We start from the raw sequence: 15,823 nt of genomic DNA, 5'->3' as shown, positions 1-15,823 counted from the left end.
GCACATCGTATCATTGTAATACACTTCCATAAGTGACCAGCTAAAAATACCAAAACTTAGTACATATTGTCATATTCCAGTTTTGTCATCATTTGAGTCATCATGTCATAATGGTCCACTCCAGGTGCTTTGTTCCTACTTATTAAAGCTTCATAAGCTTTGTCCTGATTTGTCAATTTATGAAAAGACAACTAGCATCACTTTTCCAAAAGTAATATTTATTTTTTTACTTTAAAAAAAGACCGTTTGACCAATTTGACGTTATTGCATGTCAAAAAAGAGCAGGTGGTTGCTAGGTCTAGCTCTAGACAGTGCACAAAAAACGGATCATTTAACAGAATTGTTTTGTTTTTCTTTAATTTGTCACCTATCTGTATAATGTTAACTTACTGCACCTCTTATCATTCATCTGAAAACATATTGGCCTCTTGGATGTATTGTAACCTATGACAGTGACCTCAAGCACGCTGATGCGCCTGCTGCAGTATTTGTAGGAAGAACATTATTTTTGCTAGAACTACTGAATTTACCATTGAATTTCCCGTGCTTGAAAGCATTACATAAATACCTCAATGTTTTTTGCATTTAGATCAAGACTCATTCCTCGTGATGCTCCTCTGGTAGGAGCAGTGCAGTGACCTGAACAACCTCTGTTACAATAAGACAAGTTTTCATTTTTAATAAGACAAACTGGGTATGAAAGCCCCATCACCCCATACTAACTAAAGTGTGGTGCACACCATGAAGACATGAGTACTAGACTAGGTGGTGCCACCTGGTTGGACGCTCTACAGGCATTAAAGCCCATGTCTGAAGGAGGGAAGGCTGGATGGGCAGCTCTTACTGACTGGTGGAGTTGCCAGGACAAAATACAGAAACTACAGCGTGCTCCTTTGTATGTTTTAAAGCTGTCTTTAAAGATCCACATCTTTATGTTGTGTACTTGGCCAGTGTAGGTGTCACGCATGTGGCAGAAGTTGCAATGAAACTGGATAGTTCCAATGTCAAAAAAGGTTCTGTGAAACAGTGGTGTGTAATCACACGAAAATGGATGACAAGAGTTTGTGGGATTGTTACTTGGAATCAAGTGGCTGTGATATCAGAACATTTAATCCACTCTCTCAATGAACTTTAGGCTGATTTGACTAAATCACAGTTTTAATGATAATTCTCGGTTAAAAAAAATCCCATAAAGCACCATTAATCTGGAGAAATGAGCCATGTGACCCAGTGATGTGTTTTAATAAAAAGTTAGAATATATGACTAAAAAACATTTGTTAGCACCTTGTGGAACTTAAATATTGAATGTAATGTGTTTTTGTGATATAATAGGTTTGTGAATATTCTGACAAAAGTAGATCCTAACTCTGCAAAAAAGTGCACTTGTCAATCCCATCTTGGTTCCTTTAGGGCACTTATCATACATTGTTTCTAATCCATTGCTCTTTGTAATATAAATATATTTTCTTAATAAGATCCTTCTGATATAAAGGCAAATCTTGGACAAAATGTATAAACACTATGTTAAATTACAATAGTCTATTGCTTTACATTTCAGCTTGCTTCTGCAAATCCATCTTCAGCAGTTATATGGTTTAAGTATAGTCATACTTTAAAACTTTTAAAATGAATTTTTTTTTGCCTTATTTGGTACTGATGTTACGGATGCCATGTAACGATGGCACTCCAACAATGCTTAATGTTGGAGATTTTTGGACAACAAAACAGTCATACAATGTGCACATTCTCCATGCTCTCTGAGCTGTTCAGTGGTATTTGATTTGCAGATTTGCTGGTCAGGGCTTTAAGTCTTATGGCACGCTGCACACAAACAAAAAGGATGCAGAAGACATGGACACTAAAGCAATGTTTCAGCAAAAAAGAGACAACTAAGGATTGACCACAATGAGAACCGTTTAAAGGTTGATTCTTTAAGTGTCTGTCATTTACTTTGTCATAATCACGTTTAAACCCCTTTTTGGCTTTGATTGTCTTTTTGCCATACTGTGGCATGTGTCTGTAAATAGGCTGTAAAGATGCTAAATGTCTGATGTTTATGTTGTAGGAGAAATGTATGGATTTTTATAAAGGATAAGTCTAAGCAAGTGTTGCACATTTGGCTAATGCTTTAAACTACTGTTGTTGTAAATTATTCCCTCACAGTTGTCAAATAAATAAAAGCTTAAAGACTGTGATGTGTTATATTGATTTTATACCTTACATTTCTATATATTAAAGCTTGTGAGGGCACATTACAAAAATGGTGAAGTGGGGGGTGGGGGGTAGATATAGAGGTAGCTCCTGTGTAATGTGGGTGAGTATCGGTGGTCGATATCAGTATCAGTATTTTCAAGTTTACTAATCAGTACACTAAAAAAAAAAAATTAAAAGATACATTATGTAGCAGCTCCAAGTCTATGTTTATAACGTGACTTGTATATAAAATTAAATATACTCGTAAACAGTGTATAGTTGTCTCTGTTTAAACATGTTTAAATTTACCACAGAGGTGTGATTGGAAATTATTTGCTCTGTCAATAACACTGTGTTACAGTCTAATACTTTTTTTTATAATAGTTAACAATAAAATCTTCAAAGTCTAAACACAAAGGATATTTTTTTAATTTTATTAATTCATTCATATTTTACATATTGTTTATAAATTTTGTGTAAGTTTTATTTAATGACCTGAAATTATTTAGTTTGACATATAAGCAGTAACAAAAGTAATCAGAAAGGACAGTTTACTTTTCCACACCAGCGTGATTTCAGTAGTAGTTTGGCCAAACAGTTAAATTATTATTGCTGATACTGATCAAAATAACTCATCTGGTTTATTAAAGAGTGTAAATTGTCATAAAGACATACATAAAAATAATCTGTCTTTTATTCAAACTCTGCTTAGCTGTCATGCAAGCTCGATATATGTAATAAAATTTGATAAATTATGCCCATGGGATCATCCACCTGTTACAGCTGATCATATTCCACTGGCAGCACAAACTGTACTACAGAGGTAAACAGAGTTGGTGCCCATTGGGAGTTTGTAAATTCAGAATAATGTATATATTAATTTATGTATTACACTTTATACAATAGAACATTACAGCTGTACAGTTGTCCAAAAACTCTTTTAAGCAAAGGTAGTGTGAAATTTAGGACAAAACTTCTTAAACATAATGAGGAAGAACCCTTGAGGGAACCAAGAATGAAAAACAACCCATTCTTCTTGGTGATGTAAATGATAAAGATGTTTATGTTACAGAGAATGAACATGGACTAAATTAACCAAATCTGAATATATTGATAACAGAGAAAAAGAATTGAAGTTCGGTCCAACACAGATCTGACTTACTAATGACGCTTGAGTTTGCAGCAATAACAAGGTGTAGGTGAAATGCAAATAAATAAATCAAAAAGCAGTGATTTGTAAATAGTCAAAACTTAAAAAACAACTCATGTACAAGAAATGCATTGTGCCCTTAATCTTAATCTATACTTTTTTCAGTATCAGTATTATTCAGGGGTTCTAGTCCTCTTCATTACCTAGAGCACAGTGCCACCTAGTGGCTACAATGTAAAAACACATAACATTTCGGAGGTACATTTTTTTTTAACTTTTTGATGCTCTATTAATATTGCAGTCGGTTATGCAACGCCTAGTTCAATGTACTAAATTCATACATAATACATAAATAAATAAACTGTACATTAACTGCATTGAATTACAAGAAGCAGTTGATTTTACTTATAGTCAGGACAATGCTAAATTATGACTAACATCTATCTACATTACACCCTGATGGACCTCACAGAAATAATGTTCACTGGTTATATACATCTCTTCTTTTATATATATTTTTAAATACTTTCTTTTATATCTTTTATATCTATTTTCAAAGCTTTGGCAATGCGGTAACTACTGCAAAAGTCATGCTAATAAAGAACTGAATTGAGTATTTATTTATTCGTCCAGTATTAAGTCCAGTAGGGGTGGGCGGATCGATCCAAATATCGATAGTATCGATACCAGCGTTGGTACTGGAATCGGATCGATAGTGAAGTTTACATTCAGCACGTTTCTCTGGTTCCATAAGAAAGTAGAGATCACGTGTGTACAGACAGCAGCAGCTCCTCTCACATCATGCTCAGAGCCGTAGATAGAGAGAGTTGCGACACTCCTTGATCTCGCCGCCACGCGGTCACGTGGTTCATGTAACCCTCCAATAGTTCCAAACAAACCCGGCGCTGTCATGTTCTCATATGGGACAGGCAGCAGTAAATGAAATATTAAACGGCAAATAATAAACATTTGTACAATTTCTGGGTATTTTCAACTGCGTTTACATTTACTGCATCTGCTTTAATGTCAATTTGGTATATAAAGTGGAAGCTTGATGTTTATAATGACTTGTTAATAGGTCGTTCTTGTTAACACACAGTACATTATATTAGCATACATTACATAATGCGATATCATTAAGTAGTAGAGACAATATACAGTACAGAGATTAAAGTTTTTTTATGTTTTGTTTTTTTACATAAACTAATCTCCCTTCACTTTCCTGAGGATTCATAATAATAATCATTTTGGCTAAACACTCATGTCACTAAACCATGTGGCTGGATTCATAAGGTTTACCTGCACTGAAGGAACAGATTGATAAACACACTACCGTACCTTTAAGGTACATGAAATAGCATTCATTCATCTCTTATTTCATGAGTGATTAATAATTGATTCCTACATGTAATACATTAATGAATTCATTATGAATATGCACTAGTTCATTTTGTCTAATGTAAGTGGTGGACAAGGTACACAAACCATGTAGTCGAGTTAAAGTAGAGATATCCAAGGTAACATATTACTCCAGTAAAAGTAGTAGTAAAAGTAAAAATACTCTTTACCTCCACTAAAGTACTAAACTAAATTTACCTTCAAATGTACTTAAGTATGAAAGTAAAAGTATAATGATTTATTGTGGTTCTAATATTTTATGATCATTTCTGTAACAAGACTCTTGATTAATCAACTCATTTTAGGTGAAAAGACTCGTGTGTCATTAATTAAGCTAAACTGAATAAGCTAAATTCAGTTATACCTATTAATTAAGATAAACATGTAACATTTAGTGCTGAGCAAATGCTAAACAATAACAGTATTAAGTATATTAATGACATTAAATTCATAATTGTTTTAAAACAAAGCAACATACAGCTAAAAATGCTGGATAAGTATTGGAAATGAATGGGGCTCTATGGGTTGTTTGGAACTATACAGAGCTCCACAACCCGGAAGCTGCGCAGAAAAAATGTCCCGCCCCCTTTCCAACGGTTCCCTATGGGAGTGTCGCCACTCTGTTCTCTCTACCGCTCTGATCATGCTCACCTCGCCCCGCCCCTCCTGCTCTGCTGTGATTTGTTGTGGTACCGTCACGTGACTGAGCGGCACTGAGAGCCCGAACACATGTAGCAGTGAGTGAGGAATACTGTTTTGAACCCTTTACTTTGCACATACAGAAACAGGAGCAATTTTATGGAAATAATAATGTAAATTATATGTATGTAAAGTACGAACGCACCTTACGCACTTTGTGCACCCTACGCAAATTCACGAACGACCCTGAGACGTAGGTCAGGTTCGTGAATCGGAGCATGCGTAGTGAGGCTCTCATTCCATGTGTGTGTGTTTTGATGAATAAGTGCTCTTTTATTTTGACTTTGTGCTTATAAATGGAAGCAGATTTGTATCTATTTTTAAATTTAAATGAACAAGGACACATAGATTCGGTCACTATTCAAATTTTACATATTTATTCACCCAGCAAGTACAACTACGTGGTATGAGTTAGTTAGCCGCTTTGTGGTGATACGCCATGATAGTAACTTTTTACCTCACAAGTGACGAGAAAGTAAAGCAGAAACAAGAAATGTGACTGCTTTAAACATCTGAATTTATCTACAACCCTTCAGAAAAACAAATAATGCAGACCACATTTAATGTTTGTTCATGATGTGTGTGTCCTTGGTGCCACTTTTAAAGCTAGCAGTATATATTTAGAAGTGTATATTTATCTCCCTAATTAAACTTTATCTTAGATCTAATGAATATTTTTTTCGTTCTTCTTTATTTTCTGACAGAATAATGTAAGTTTTTGAATACTTTGAGTTTGCACATACAGAAATGGGGGCAATTTTAATGGAAATAATAATGTAAATTATATGTACGTAAAGTACGAACGCACCTTACGCAAATTCGGACTACGCTAAAAACGCAGGTCAGGTTCAGGAATCGGTTGGTAAATAAATGTATAGAAACAGTAAACATGTACTGTATATTTTTTTCCCAAACGCAGTCTCTTAAGAGATCACTGCTGCTTAATATCGCCATCTTGTGGACAACAGCCGTCACGTGACTGAGTGGCTATGAGAGACCAGACACTTCCACTTATTGTTTATTATATTTGTGTTTATTTATATAAACAAATCTGTCACATTTGCGTGACACATTTATTTCATTAACTGTAAATAAATAAAAAAAGATTAATTTTAAAGATTAATTAAAAAATATCTCATTTTTGTATTATTTTAATGATTGTGCGGTTTTTCCACACTGGTCAACACAACGCTACATTAGTGGCTAACAGCGATTAAGATATCTGCGCGTGCGCATTTTAAAACTACAGCATTTGACTCGTTTTTAATTATTTTACCGGCAGCACGAGTTTACTGAGAGGTTCGATTAAATCTGAGAACTCCACCATCTAAAACCCCGAACAGTAAAACCGGACACCGATGAGAGGAACATGCTCACCCCGCTCCTCCCCTCCTGCTCTGCTGTGTTTTGTGGTGGTACAGTCACGTGAGACCGAACACATGTAGCAGTGTGAGAGAGAGAAAGAGAGAGAGAGAGAGAGAGAGAGAATATAGGCTGAGAGAGGAGCTGTGTGGGGATATTTCAAGAAAAGTACAATGAAAGGGATACATTGTTTTATTATTATATAATTGGTTCTGAACAGAAACCTCAGACTTAGTTCATCATAGTAATAAATGTCCTACTCACAGATCATGACACACTGCTCTCCCCAACATGAAAGTAAATAAACTGCTTTTATGAGTAAAAGGTATCAATATTGGTATCTAGGGTGACCATACGTCCTGTGTGTATGTTTTTGCATTGGTTTGTTTTTAGGTCTTTTTAGGAGTGCATCTGTTTTGTTAAAATAAGTCTGATTTTCACGTGCACGTACTAACACAGAGACCGTGGCTCTGCATTCTGCATTCTGCATTCTGTGGAAATTGCTCAGCAAGCACTAGAAGACACATCTTACTGCTGGGAGCAAGTTATTAAAGTGAATCAAATTAAAGTTAAAAACACTCCTAATAAGTCGGCTGATACGATTGTACAATACATCAAAGAAACTAAAAAATAAAGGGATTTTTATTTATAGGTGACAACTGTTTTTTAATTTGTTGTTATTATTGTTTAGGGCTTAACGCTTAATGTGAAGGAATAAGATTATCTGACTACAAAGGCCCTTGTTGAAGAGCAGCTGTACATTTATTAAAGTTCAGTAACACAGCTGGATGATTATTGACTCAACTCAAACTCAAAAGAAGCTTTATTGGCATGACAAATAAGGACATTCGTATTGCCAAAGCAAGTTACAGGGAAATAAAAATAAAAATAAAATAAAAATTTTATAAAATAGAATAAAATATTAATAAAAACAGTGCAAAAATAATTTTTTGTCATTTGTCAACTATTTAAACCTCTACCCCATACACATAGCCATGGTGTCACCAACGACATGAAATACACCACTGAAGTCCAGAGTGCAGGGGCGTGATCATGTGACTGTGACGTAACTACAGGCAGCTGACTGGAGCTTGTTTGTCCTCAAATCCAGAAGCAGGTCGGTGCGCGTCGCATTCAGTCCAGGAGAGAAGTGTTCATTCTTCTCTGTACTGCAGTTCAGACCAACAACAATGAAGCTCTCCGGGTTTCTCCTCCTGGCCTTCCTTACATGGACCACCGATGCTATTGTTCGGTAAAGTTACCACTTTTTACCTGCAGTTACGGGCGGGTAAGCGAGCGTTAGCCTGGCAGCTAGTGGGTTGTGTAGTTTTAAACCGTGAGCTTTAACCACTCCATCCAGTTTAGTGTCTCGTGTTTGGTTAATTAGCCTGTTTATTTTTTTTCGTTTTTTAAGCTCTACAACTAATTCATTTAGTTACAGTTACTGTGACTTGTGTGTTTGTGACTCAGCAAATCTGTACTATATTTAGTAAGGACCAGGTGTAAACAAACATTGACTTATTTTAATACAGAGCTTCAAAACAATGAAAAAATAAACCACTGAGCAACAAACAGCCAGGATTTTAAGCTGAAACTCTGTAGACGTAAAGGTCATCACACAGACGCCAGTGTTCTGTATAGTTCACCTTAAAATCCTTTTATATCCATCTAAATAAAATAGGAGAACACCAGCCTTTTGTCTAATTGCCCTAGATATTAGTAATATAAACTTAGACTTGAACGTGTGATGTACGGAACACTGTGACTCTAATATAACTGCATTTAAAGTGTAATTTAATCTCTGGGATTTTAATGCTCAAACATTGATCTGAGAGACTGTTTGGCCATTTGGCAATACTGTCTTAATTATGTTTGTATTGATATTTGCAGACATGTAGGCTGCTTTGGAAAATGCAGTGTTTACTCCCCTTCTCTTTGTTGCCATGTGTTCAGTAAAAACTACCATACAGTAGACATGTACCATCTAACACTATACTGATTTGTGTTGGATTCACAGATAATTTAACTATTAAATATTTTAAATAGCATGTTAATTGTCTAAATTAACTATTGGTTAAACAACCCCCACCAAGAAAATACAGTGTGATAATATGCAACCCATAGAGCAAGGCAGTCATTCATGGCTTTTAGCAGTTTATATTGTTGTGTAGTAAAGTGGGAACCTGATTAACAGGATGACGTTAAATAAGCCAGCATGGCTCTTTGTTTTTCTGGTGCTATTTTCTAGGAAAGTGTTACAATAGACTGGCTTTGATCAGTGTTGTATCAGTAAGACTTGGAAATGTGCTGTCATTACCCCTGGGAGTGCAGCAATCACTGGGAATAAACACTGCACCATGATATCCATTGAGAATAGTAAAGTGAACAACAGGGAACCATGTACATACATGGAGCCGACTTTAAAATATTTTCATCTACATCTAAACAACAGAATGCAAATAACGATGCATAAAAAACTACACAAGCACAATATTTCTGTAGTTACGTCAAACAAAGTGTTTTCTTATACATTTATGTGCAGCTAAACATGTTTTCTCATTAGGGCTCAGGATAATTTTTGCTTACAGTATATTTGAATGGCATTTTGCAGGATCCCCTTAAAGAAGTTTCGCTCCATCAGGCGGACTATGTCTGACTCAGGCCGAGCTGTGGAGGAACTCTTGGCTGGTCCACGGCACATGAAGTACAACCTTGGATTTCCACCATTTTCTGCACCAACCCCTGAAACACTGAAAAACTATCTGGATGTAAGTGTGTCTGTTCTTTAAACCGAGCAATCTTGGTTAATCAGTACATGCCTGCTGTGCAGTTTTGCCTTTTTTGCTGAATGGTGGTGGATTGTGAGGCTACTTATTAGTTTTCTTGACAGGTCTGATAAAATCAGTCACAATTGTGGTTACTTGGATGGCAACGAGGTGCATGCTTGTGTAATCACAAGTCTGTAACCTAGTGCTTTTAGCTAGATAAGTAGCTTGTTTATTTTAACTGTTACGTTTTTTGGTTTCTAAGATAGTGAGTGAGAGAGAGTTTACTGGCATATTGCTAAAAAACTCAGACTCTTTGCTCATAACTTATTTTGGTTTCGTCTTTAAAAATGAGGAAGAATTTATTTGCAGTGTTACATTTAACCACCTGTGAATAAATTAGAATTTTGGACAGAACTGAGGATTATTAGTGATTTGAGAAATAAAAAATATATTGAAGCAAAACACAAAAAGGGGTAAAAATGAAGATCTCTGTATTATATATTTTGTTTTGGCACATTTATAATATATATAGTTTTTTATTTCATATGGATATTAAATAAAAAAAATATTATGACTAAGTCAAGGAACTGAGTGTTAGTTGGTTTGTTTGTGTACATGGAGCAGAATATTGCTTAATGAAAATGTGAAATTCCTACTATCTCAGTATTTCAGTACTGAGATATTTATATAATGTCAATAAAATAAAAGCTCAAAATGAGGAGAAGTAGAAACTCAAATGTTAATCATACCTTAGTTGTTCTCTAGATATGCTTTTGCATAAAAAAACAATACATTTTGTAGATCAATAAAGGGGTTAATGAAATCATTACCTTTTAAAAATCATTAATCTTTAAAAACAAACTATAGTATGTATTAACCTGCTGCAAGTAGGGTTAATACAAATGTTTCCACAAATGTTTTTTTTTTTTACCACAGAAAATGGCAACTTGTTTCATTTAGGTCAAGGTAAAAAAAAAAAAAAACACTTAGGTTGCCCACCTTACATTTCCAGTGTTGAAGTAAACCCTGTGTCACAGTGCATATTGTACATTCTGCTCTCGAAGAACCAGCTGCCAATATCATCACAGTGTTTAACTAATGATAAGAATTTCAGTGCCAAGTTTTGTGTGCTAACCTGCCAACACTATGCAGGCTTGTTTAGACACTTAGACACTGCCTCTGGCCGAAAGTGGTTAAGTGAAGTTCAAACCAAGTAATGTTTCTGTATTGCATTTTTGCAAAACCACAAGACCAACAGGAAGGAAGTTTTTAGAGGCTAAATGGTGATAGTGGCAGAAAATTAGATCACTTGACTTGTCATGCGTTAAGGATGTTACTTCTTTGTTCCATATGACTGAGCATTGCAAGAACAAACCGTAAACTTGTTTAGTCAGGACTTCATAAACATGTTTTTTCTTTGCTCATGAGGTCTAAGACAGAGTGCAAGATAGCAGAGAGTTTTTTTGCATTTGGCAACCAGTTTGTGATTTTTGTTGCCCAGTAATCAAACTTTATGGGCAATTTATGTTTAAATATCTTTTTTGTTTTCTTTATGTTGAGTTTAACATAATGATATATATTATTAAAAAATGTCATTTAGACTGTGTTCAATTCTTTCTGCTTTTAAAGGCTCAGTATTACGGAGAGATAGGTCTTGGCACTCCGGTCCAGACCTTTACTGTGGTTTTCGACACTGGATCCTCCAACTTATGGGTACCCTCTGTCCACTGCTCCTTTACTGATATTGCTTGTTGTAAGTTAACATTTTGCAGACTTTCTGAAAGCGGTCTTTTTTTTTTTTTTTTTTTTTTTTTTTTTGTCCTGTCAAACAATTGCTTTGGTTTATGGGTATTTTGTGTGTAAACTGGTTGTGTTATGGATTTTGCAGTGCTTCATCACAAGTATAATGGAGCCAAATCCAGCACCTATGTAAAGAACGGCACTGCTTTTGCTATCCAGTATGGCTCTGGAAGTCTCTCTGGGTATCTCAGTCAGGACACCTGCACAGTAAGTATATAGGTCTGTTTTTCTAACCCAGTCTGTCTTTACATGCTATAGATTTACAATTAGACAGATGGACAGGTTCACTTATTTTCCTGTCATGAATAAAAGTGTTTGCTAAATGCCTGTAGCGCATAATGTAGGTAAAGGTCATTGAAGACTGCTGAAATTGGCCAGTTAGCTATATGCTTATTTTCCCACATAAAATAGTATGCAAGACATTATTGTTTTTACTTACATGTTCCTCAAAATGTTTTTACTTTCGTTTTGGATGGTGCAAACAGTAGGTTATAGGTTCCACTGAAATTTGATCTCTTCTTTTAGATCGGTGACATTGCTGTTGAGAAGCAGATATTCGCAGAGGCCATTAAACAGCCAGGAATTGCCTTCATTGCAGCTAAGTTTGATGGCATCCTGGGCATGGCCTACCCCCGCATTGCTGTGGATGGAGTTCCCCCAGTCTTTGACATGATGATGAGCCAGAAGAAAGTGGAGAAGAATATCTTTTCTTTCTATTTGAACAGGTTTGTTTTGCTTGGCAGCTTGTTCATCATATCAGTTGTGTACAGTGGTTGTATTATACTTTTAAAATGGACAGGACAGAATCGGCAGCTGAGCAGTTAAGGTGCAAACACCCCAACCCACTTAAACAAGGGCCCTTGAGTCTTGAACAAAGCCCTTAAATGTATATGGTTGTTTTTATAGTTAATGTCCACAATGTGTCATAGGTAAGGATATATTTGTACTGACGTAAAATGCATTCAAGCGTGAACAACCTGTCCTTAATCACGTTTGAGCACCAGGTTCGCTAAAAAGCATTTCATTAAAGTGATTAAAATTGTTAGTTCCATGTTTTTGTGGTTGTTTGGCAGGAACCCAGCTACTCAGCCTGGTGGAGAACTCTTGTTGGGAGGCACAGATCCCAAGTACTACACTGGAGACTTCCACTATGTTAGCATTAGCAGGCAGACCTACTGGCAGATTCACATGGATAGGTAAGGTGTCATACTGGTGAACTTCTCACACGCCCTATAAACCCATCTGGCTTCCTTTTTACTATTGTTCAGCCATGATAATAGCTACAGCAGCTGACTTGGTGTTAAATTAAACGAACTTCCTTTATGTTGACAGTCACAGTGTAAATGCTGACCTGCAAAACTGCAGGATATGTCAGGTCTTGATCAGAGCAACTGGGTGGAAAACCGTTTTATCAGTTTAAATTGCTTTTTTTTTTTAAAATAATGCACAGCATGTAAAAAGACCAATCATTTTAAGATTAATGGTGCCCTTAAACTAGCAAAACCAACTCTCACTGAAAGCAGGTCTGCTGTAGATTCATTAGGTTAGGTTATTGTTTATTATTTAGGTACATTTAAGTTAAGGATGGTCACACAGGGCCAGTGGTTTAGGAGAGGGCCTAAAAAGAGATTTTCGGGTTGACTTTTATATTTCTGAAACTCCTAAAGAGACTTGTTAACAAGGACTGGGGTAGATTTGTAGTCTGCAGAGCTAGAGAACTGCAGAGTGCCTAAATTTGGGATAGGTTTAAGTGGCACTGTCGCACTAAAATGTGTGATCAGCCATCCACCACTACAGAATGTTCATTAAAAGCTTGATGGTTTACGATGCTTTTAGAAATTTAGCTAAAATGATTTAGTATTACATGTCTAATACTACAACTCTAATATTACAACTATTTTCTACTGCTTTGTTCATACAGTGTGCACAGCTATATATTTTTTTAATTTCTTCTAATTTTTGATGTATGTTTTTAATTTTAATGGAGAAGCCGTGGACAGGAAACATTGTTTATTGATTTTTCAGTTATGTCTGATTGTGTTAATGGGCTTTTCCTGTGTTCCCAGCATGAGCCTTGGCAGTCAGCTAACCCTGTGTACAGGAGGCTGTGAGGCCATTGTAGACACTGGAACCTCATTGATCACTGGCCCTGCCGCTGAAGTCAAGGCCCTGCATAAGGCCATTGGGGCTATTCCTCTAATCCAGGGAGAGGTACACAACCACCCCGTTTTGTTTTTTTAAAGAAAAACTGCAATTATTTAATCCTGTCAGGAGGATTATATTAAAGAATGGCTAGTTGGCGGTTAAGGCCCTGTATTACTTGTCTGCAATCTCTGGGGCATTCAGAAAATGCTGTGACTGACCTGTTTGGAGTACTTTAAATTATTATAGTTTTAACACTTGTCTGATTCATGGTTTTTGTGTCTCTGTCTGTAGTATATGATCGACTGTAAGAAGGTGCCTTCCCTTCCAACTATCAGCTTTATGTTGGGTGGACAGAGCTACACACTGACTGGAGAGCAGTACATCCTCAGGGTAGGAGAGCAGACAGTTTTTATTGTTTTTTTTTTTCCTGGAAACGCCCCCCCCCCCCCCCCATTTTCAATTCCCGATTGTGTATCTGCTACTGCTTGCATAACAAGGAAAGCCGGATCACCACACACTGCCTCCGACACTTGTCCAGTCTTGTATGGTTTCTACACAGAACAACCCCCTACCCAAACCAAGGACTATGCGACCAAGTCCTCAAGTTTGCATATTGCAGCGGCAACAGGAGGGGACACCCTGTGCTACCTTTCCTCCCTCAAAACAGTTTTTGTGTTGTGTTTGTGTGAACGCCCAGCCAAGTCTGTGGCTCTGCTCAGATTGAAACTCACAAGTTCGAACACTCTGCAGTGGTGTGCTAGCACGTCTCCACTGACTGTTTTAACCGTGTTTATTGAAAAATCTGTTTAAAGTACATGTGATTATGTAGCAAAGCAGCCAAAATGTGAATGGGTATGACTCATTGGAATGCCAGTCATGTGCTCTTCCCCACAATTGTCACCTGATGTTGCCGCAAAGCCAGTTTCACTTACTACAGGCTCAGTCTTGCTACATATTATCTGTAAAGATCGTGATTGTGTAATTATATGTGTGTGTGTGTGTGTGTGTGTGTGTGTGTGTGTGTGTGTGTGTGCAGGAGAGCCAGGCTGGTAAGGAAATCTGTCTAAGTGGATTCATGGCTTTGGATATCCCTCCTCCTGCCGGACCACTCTGGATTTTAGGTGACGTGTTCATTGGGCAGTACTACACCGTGTTTGATCGTGAGAACAACCAAGTGGGCTTTGCCAAGGCCAAATAGGCACATCCTGCTGTAGGTTTTTTAATTAAGTAATGAGTAAGAGAGATAACGGGAGCATGAAAGATTTTAAAAAATTCTCCACCACTATCATATCAGCTGCTGTAATGATTACCTGCATAACAAGACATTTGTGTGGTTGTTTGCACTATATTACTTTAGTTCACACAGTTACTCCGTTAGCTAAAACAAATCAGATCACGGTCCAGATCTAGTTTTATGGATCAGGGTGTAGAAACAGAAACAGTTTTGTTTGTTTTTTTATAGTTTTAGGAATTTTACTTTGTTTTAATTGCTTGTTTGTAAAATTACCTCAGACTGGGTACAGTTGTGATAAGTTTGATTTTTAAACTATTGGTTTTTAAAACTAGATTCATATGTACTCATGCTACTGATTTTAATTTTTGGGTTGTTTTTAAACGTGTGATTTAGGCAGTGCTTTGCAGTAATTTGTGTTGAAAATAGTAACATTTAAAAATGTGCAAAATTTATCAATTGACTGTGTGTGGTAATCATCTGTAATAAACAGCCTTGTTAAACAGTTCTTGTACACATTAAACAAACAATAAAGTGACTTGCCTTGATGTGTTTGACATTTTTATTTGCAATGCTGAAAAAAGGGACGAGTCAAAGAATTGTCATGAAAAATTAAATATTTACAGTTGATCAGTTGTCACATGAAATACATGTTTAGGATTTTAGCACTTCTTACTAAAAAGATGTCGCAATAGCCAAACTATCCTCAGATAAATATTTATATTAGATATTTACAGAATACTTTTCATTTACTGTACAGCCATATTGTATAAACAAATCTGACTTGATCAGGCACACATTATCAGAACAATCATTTGGAGTGTACATGTCATTAGTACAGTGCACATTATCAGGGATTCGGCAAATATTTAATTTTGCATGATTTTATCACGCATTTTAGGAACATGGTACATCTAAATGTATTTTTAAGCAAACTAAACTGCTTCTAATTTCATTGTGGGTGGACAGTAACTGCCCTTACTTGATCTCTATTCACAGTAAATTCTTAGCAGAATAAAAATAAGCTACACTCATTATCGTATTGGGATTGCATGGTTCATCTAATCTATCTACAA

General features: G+C 36.2%; 1 protein-coding gene across 1 annotated transcript; it reads left to right on the top strand.

Annotated features, from left to right (window-relative positions):
* Positions 1–7,909: 7,909 nt before the first annotated feature.
* ctsd (cathepsin D) lies at positions 7,910–15,295 on the top strand. The gene is made up of 9 exons (XM_063004193.1): positions 7,910–8,055; positions 9,415–9,571; positions 11,201–11,324; positions 11,460–11,578; positions 11,897–12,096; positions 12,445–12,567; positions 13,438–13,582; positions 13,808–13,906; positions 14,553–15,295. Exons 1-9 carry the CDS (start codon positions 7,994–7,996, stop codon positions 14,712–14,714), a joined length of 1,191 nt encoding a protein of 396 aa, XP_062860263.1. The 5' UTR covers positions 7,910–7,993; the 3' UTR covers positions 14,715–15,295.
* The last annotated feature ends 528 nt before the right edge of the window (positions 15,296–15,823 follow it).

Source organism: Trichomycterus rosablanca, chromosome 11, assembly GCF_030014385.1.
Source record: "Trichomycterus rosablanca isolate fTriRos1 chromosome 11, fTriRos1.hap1, whole genome shotgun sequence".
Taxonomy (NCBI): Eukaryota; Metazoa; Chordata; class Actinopteri; order Siluriformes; family Trichomycteridae; genus Trichomycterus; species Trichomycterus rosablanca.
The sequence above is the reverse complement of the archived record's forward strand: the minus strand, read 5'-3'. Positions and strand labels throughout refer to the sequence as shown.

What these genes read in the sequence shown, in the direction of transcription:
- ctsd (XM_063004193.1), top strand. Translation starts at nt 7,994, where the DNA reads ATGAAGCTCTCCGGGTTTCTCCTCCTGGCCTTCCTTACATGGACCACC. An exon ending in TGGCAGATTCACATGGATAG is followed by an intron (nt 12,568 to 13,437) that starts GTAAGGTGTCAT and finishes CTGTGTTCCCAG; the next exon opens with CATGAGCCTTGGCAGTCAGC. An exon ending in TTCCTCTAATCCAGGGAGAG is followed by an intron (nt 13,583 to 13,807) that starts GTACACAACCAC and finishes CTCTGTCTGTAG; the next exon opens with TATATGATCGACTGTAAGAA.